Source organism: Limulus polyphemus, unplaced genomic scaffold (genome assembly GCF_000517525.1).
Source record: "Limulus polyphemus unplaced genomic scaffold, Limulus_polyphemus-2.1.2 Scaffold3250, whole genome shotgun sequence".
Classification (NCBI taxonomy): Eukaryota; Metazoa; Arthropoda; class Merostomata; order Xiphosura; family Limulidae; genus Limulus; species Limulus polyphemus.
This window is the reverse complement of record NW_013668860.1, coordinates 52,827-55,553: the sequence shown is the minus strand read 5'-3', so window position 1 is coordinate 55,553 and position 2,727 is coordinate 52,827. Positions and strand designations below refer to the sequence as shown.

At 31.8% G+C, this 2,727-nt stretch overlaps 1 protein-coding gene across 1 annotated transcript in view; it reads right to left on the bottom strand.

The window, feature by feature from the left end:
* LOC106468988 (carboxypeptidase D-like) overlaps nt 1-2,727 on the bottom strand; it is a 52,038-nt gene that overhangs the window by 42,154 nt on the left and 7,157 nt on the right. Inside the window, exon 3 of the mRNA XM_013929442.2 lies at nt 876-1,042. Within this exon, the coding sequence (XP_013784896.1) occupies nt 876-1,042 (167 nt within the window). The remainder of the gene's footprint in view (nt 1-875; nt 1,043-2,727) is intronic.

Here is a 2,727-nt window from a genome sequence, read left to right as displayed (position 1 = left end):
AAAATTTTCAGATGCAGAAAAAATATTTTTAATCTTAACATAGAAATTACTTTGTACTCGGAGCAGTCGACACTCTGAAACCACATAATTACAGACAAAGTTTTAGCGTAAATACTTAATTAAAAATTCCAATTTTTTGTCAACAAAAGACTTTTAATGTTTACCGAAAACATGTCAGATTTCATGAAGATACAGTAAGTACTTTAAGTCACAGTACGCATCACCACACGAGCCAGTTGCAATAGGGTTAAATCTGTGGAATAGTTCAACTGATAATGTGGTGTAAATCAATAATAAATTTATGTTGAACCAGCTTATAAATGGGAAATGATTTCCACTTGGTCACAGGTAACTTTAATTTAGGCCGATTGTCCCGCTGCCTCCTTATTGTACTGAAGTCCTTATAAACACAACAATGTTGGGCATATTAATTATAAATTTAAGAAGTAAAATGTATGACTATTGTAAACAATGTTCCACTGCTAGTAGAGTAACACAAAATATATTGATTTACAATCAATATTTACCAGCTTAGTGAGTTGATATCAATGGAAGATAACCTCAGCTCTGTACACCAGATGTAATAATGCAGCTTTTCTTATTGGATAGCCTTACAGAAGTGTTCAGAAATATCTCAAGTTTAAATGGAACATTACGCTTACTAGCTTTACAAAAATAAAACAATATGAGCCTCAGCATTATAGACTATGTAATATTGACTACATCTTTAATCGAAATAATCACCAAAATATTCATTAACATGTCAATGAAACTTGATAAATTAAGATTAAGAAAGTTAATAGTCATGAAGCAATGAGATTGAATAATAGGGAAATAAAAACACACACCGAGTGACAAACAAGACTACAACATACCCAAGTGCTTCAACCGTGATATTGTAGATTCCTGGAAGAAGTAAACGCCAGAACTCCCCTCTTCGTGTACTCGTAACATTGTGATCGATACTTGCAACTTTGATAAATGCTTTTTCAATTCCTAGTCCATTTTTGTCTTTCACCAAACCCCGAACTCCAAGATTAACCTAAATAATTACAATGAAAATATCAGAAACAATATTTGTTACGAGCCACGCGGTTCTCAAACTGTAGTTTTGAACAAGGTTGGGTAAGCTTCAGTGTACTTGAAAATTAACTTTCCAGTTTAATCTGCTTTATAAATACTCTTAAGAATATTGAAAATCATGTGAAATTCACCCTAAATACATCCACCAGGATGATTCATGCATGTACAATGTTAAAATTAAATCCCTTTCCAACTGTGCTTATAAAGCTATAGTTGGTTATTTTCCACATGATCAGCCACCTACCACCCACTGCTTCGGATATTTCAACAAGGCTCTTGCAAAAAATTACTCTGCCCACCCCTAGTGTAGAAAACATTGTACTAGAATATCTGATGGAGCTACAAATCTTGTTAAACTATAAAATAAATAACACCGTACATTCGTACATTTTATAAAATAATAACTTTTTCGGGGGGGTGGAATTATCGCACAATACTTCAAATTACTCCCACACAAACACTGATTCTGATCACTTGATACTTAAACCAAAATTGTCACCTTGTATGTTTACTTCAGCTTATATACAAAATAAAGTCTTCTTTTGTAAGGCTAACGTATTTAATAAAACAGTGGTCCCTAATTATCTTCCACACTAGCCCACTTTGGATGTTACCTGTAAAGACAACAGTCATTCCCCCAAGTATAGTTAAGTTTCACTTACATCTATGAAGTGTGGGAGGGGGCAATAACACTGAAGCTCAATTCTTGTCTGTTTTATATCTAATAAATGACCCAAGAATAAGTAAAAAGGAATATTTTTCTTATAAAATGCAAGATTATTAACAAAAGTTGCAAGGATTATTGCAAGTAAAGTAAGTTAATATACTAAATACTAACAGCCGATATATGTAAGATGCAACACTGGTTCATGCAAGTTACTTACCACACTTCAGGTGGCCAATGTTTAGTTTTCTTATGGCCAGCAGCAAAAGATATAACATATTCTTTGTTCTTGCTGTCGACAATAGTACTTTGCATCTATTTACTTCTTAAAATTTAATTAAGTATATCACAATTTATACCATTCTCTGCCCAGTAAAACTATAGTATAGTTGTATCATTAAAAGTAAAATATTATGTGTGATACAAAGTTTTCGTGATATTACAGCAGCTGGCTAGAAACGGAGACTAAGAACTAAGTGTTGATTAAGAAACCTGTGGCATACGTTACAGTAAAATATCATTAATTGTCTGACTAGCCATTTTACAGTAAAATATCATTAATGTCTGACTAGCCATTTTACAGTAAAATATCATTAAATGTCTGACTAGCCATTTTACAGTAAAATATCATTAATTGTCTGACTAGCCATTTTACAGTAAAATATCATTAATTGTCTGACTAGTCATTTTACAGTAAAATATCATTGTCTGACTAGTCATTTTACAGTAAAATATCATTAATTGTCTGACTAGTCATTTTACAGTAAAATATCATTGTCTGACTAGCCATTTTACAGTAAAATATCATTGTCTGACTAGCCAATTTACAGTAAAATATCATTGTCTGACTAGCCATTTTACTGTAAAATATCATAAATTATCTGACTAGCCATTTTACAGTAAAATATCATTAATTGTCTGACTAGCCATTTTACAGTAAAATATCATTAATTGTCTGACTAGTCATTTTACAGTAAAAT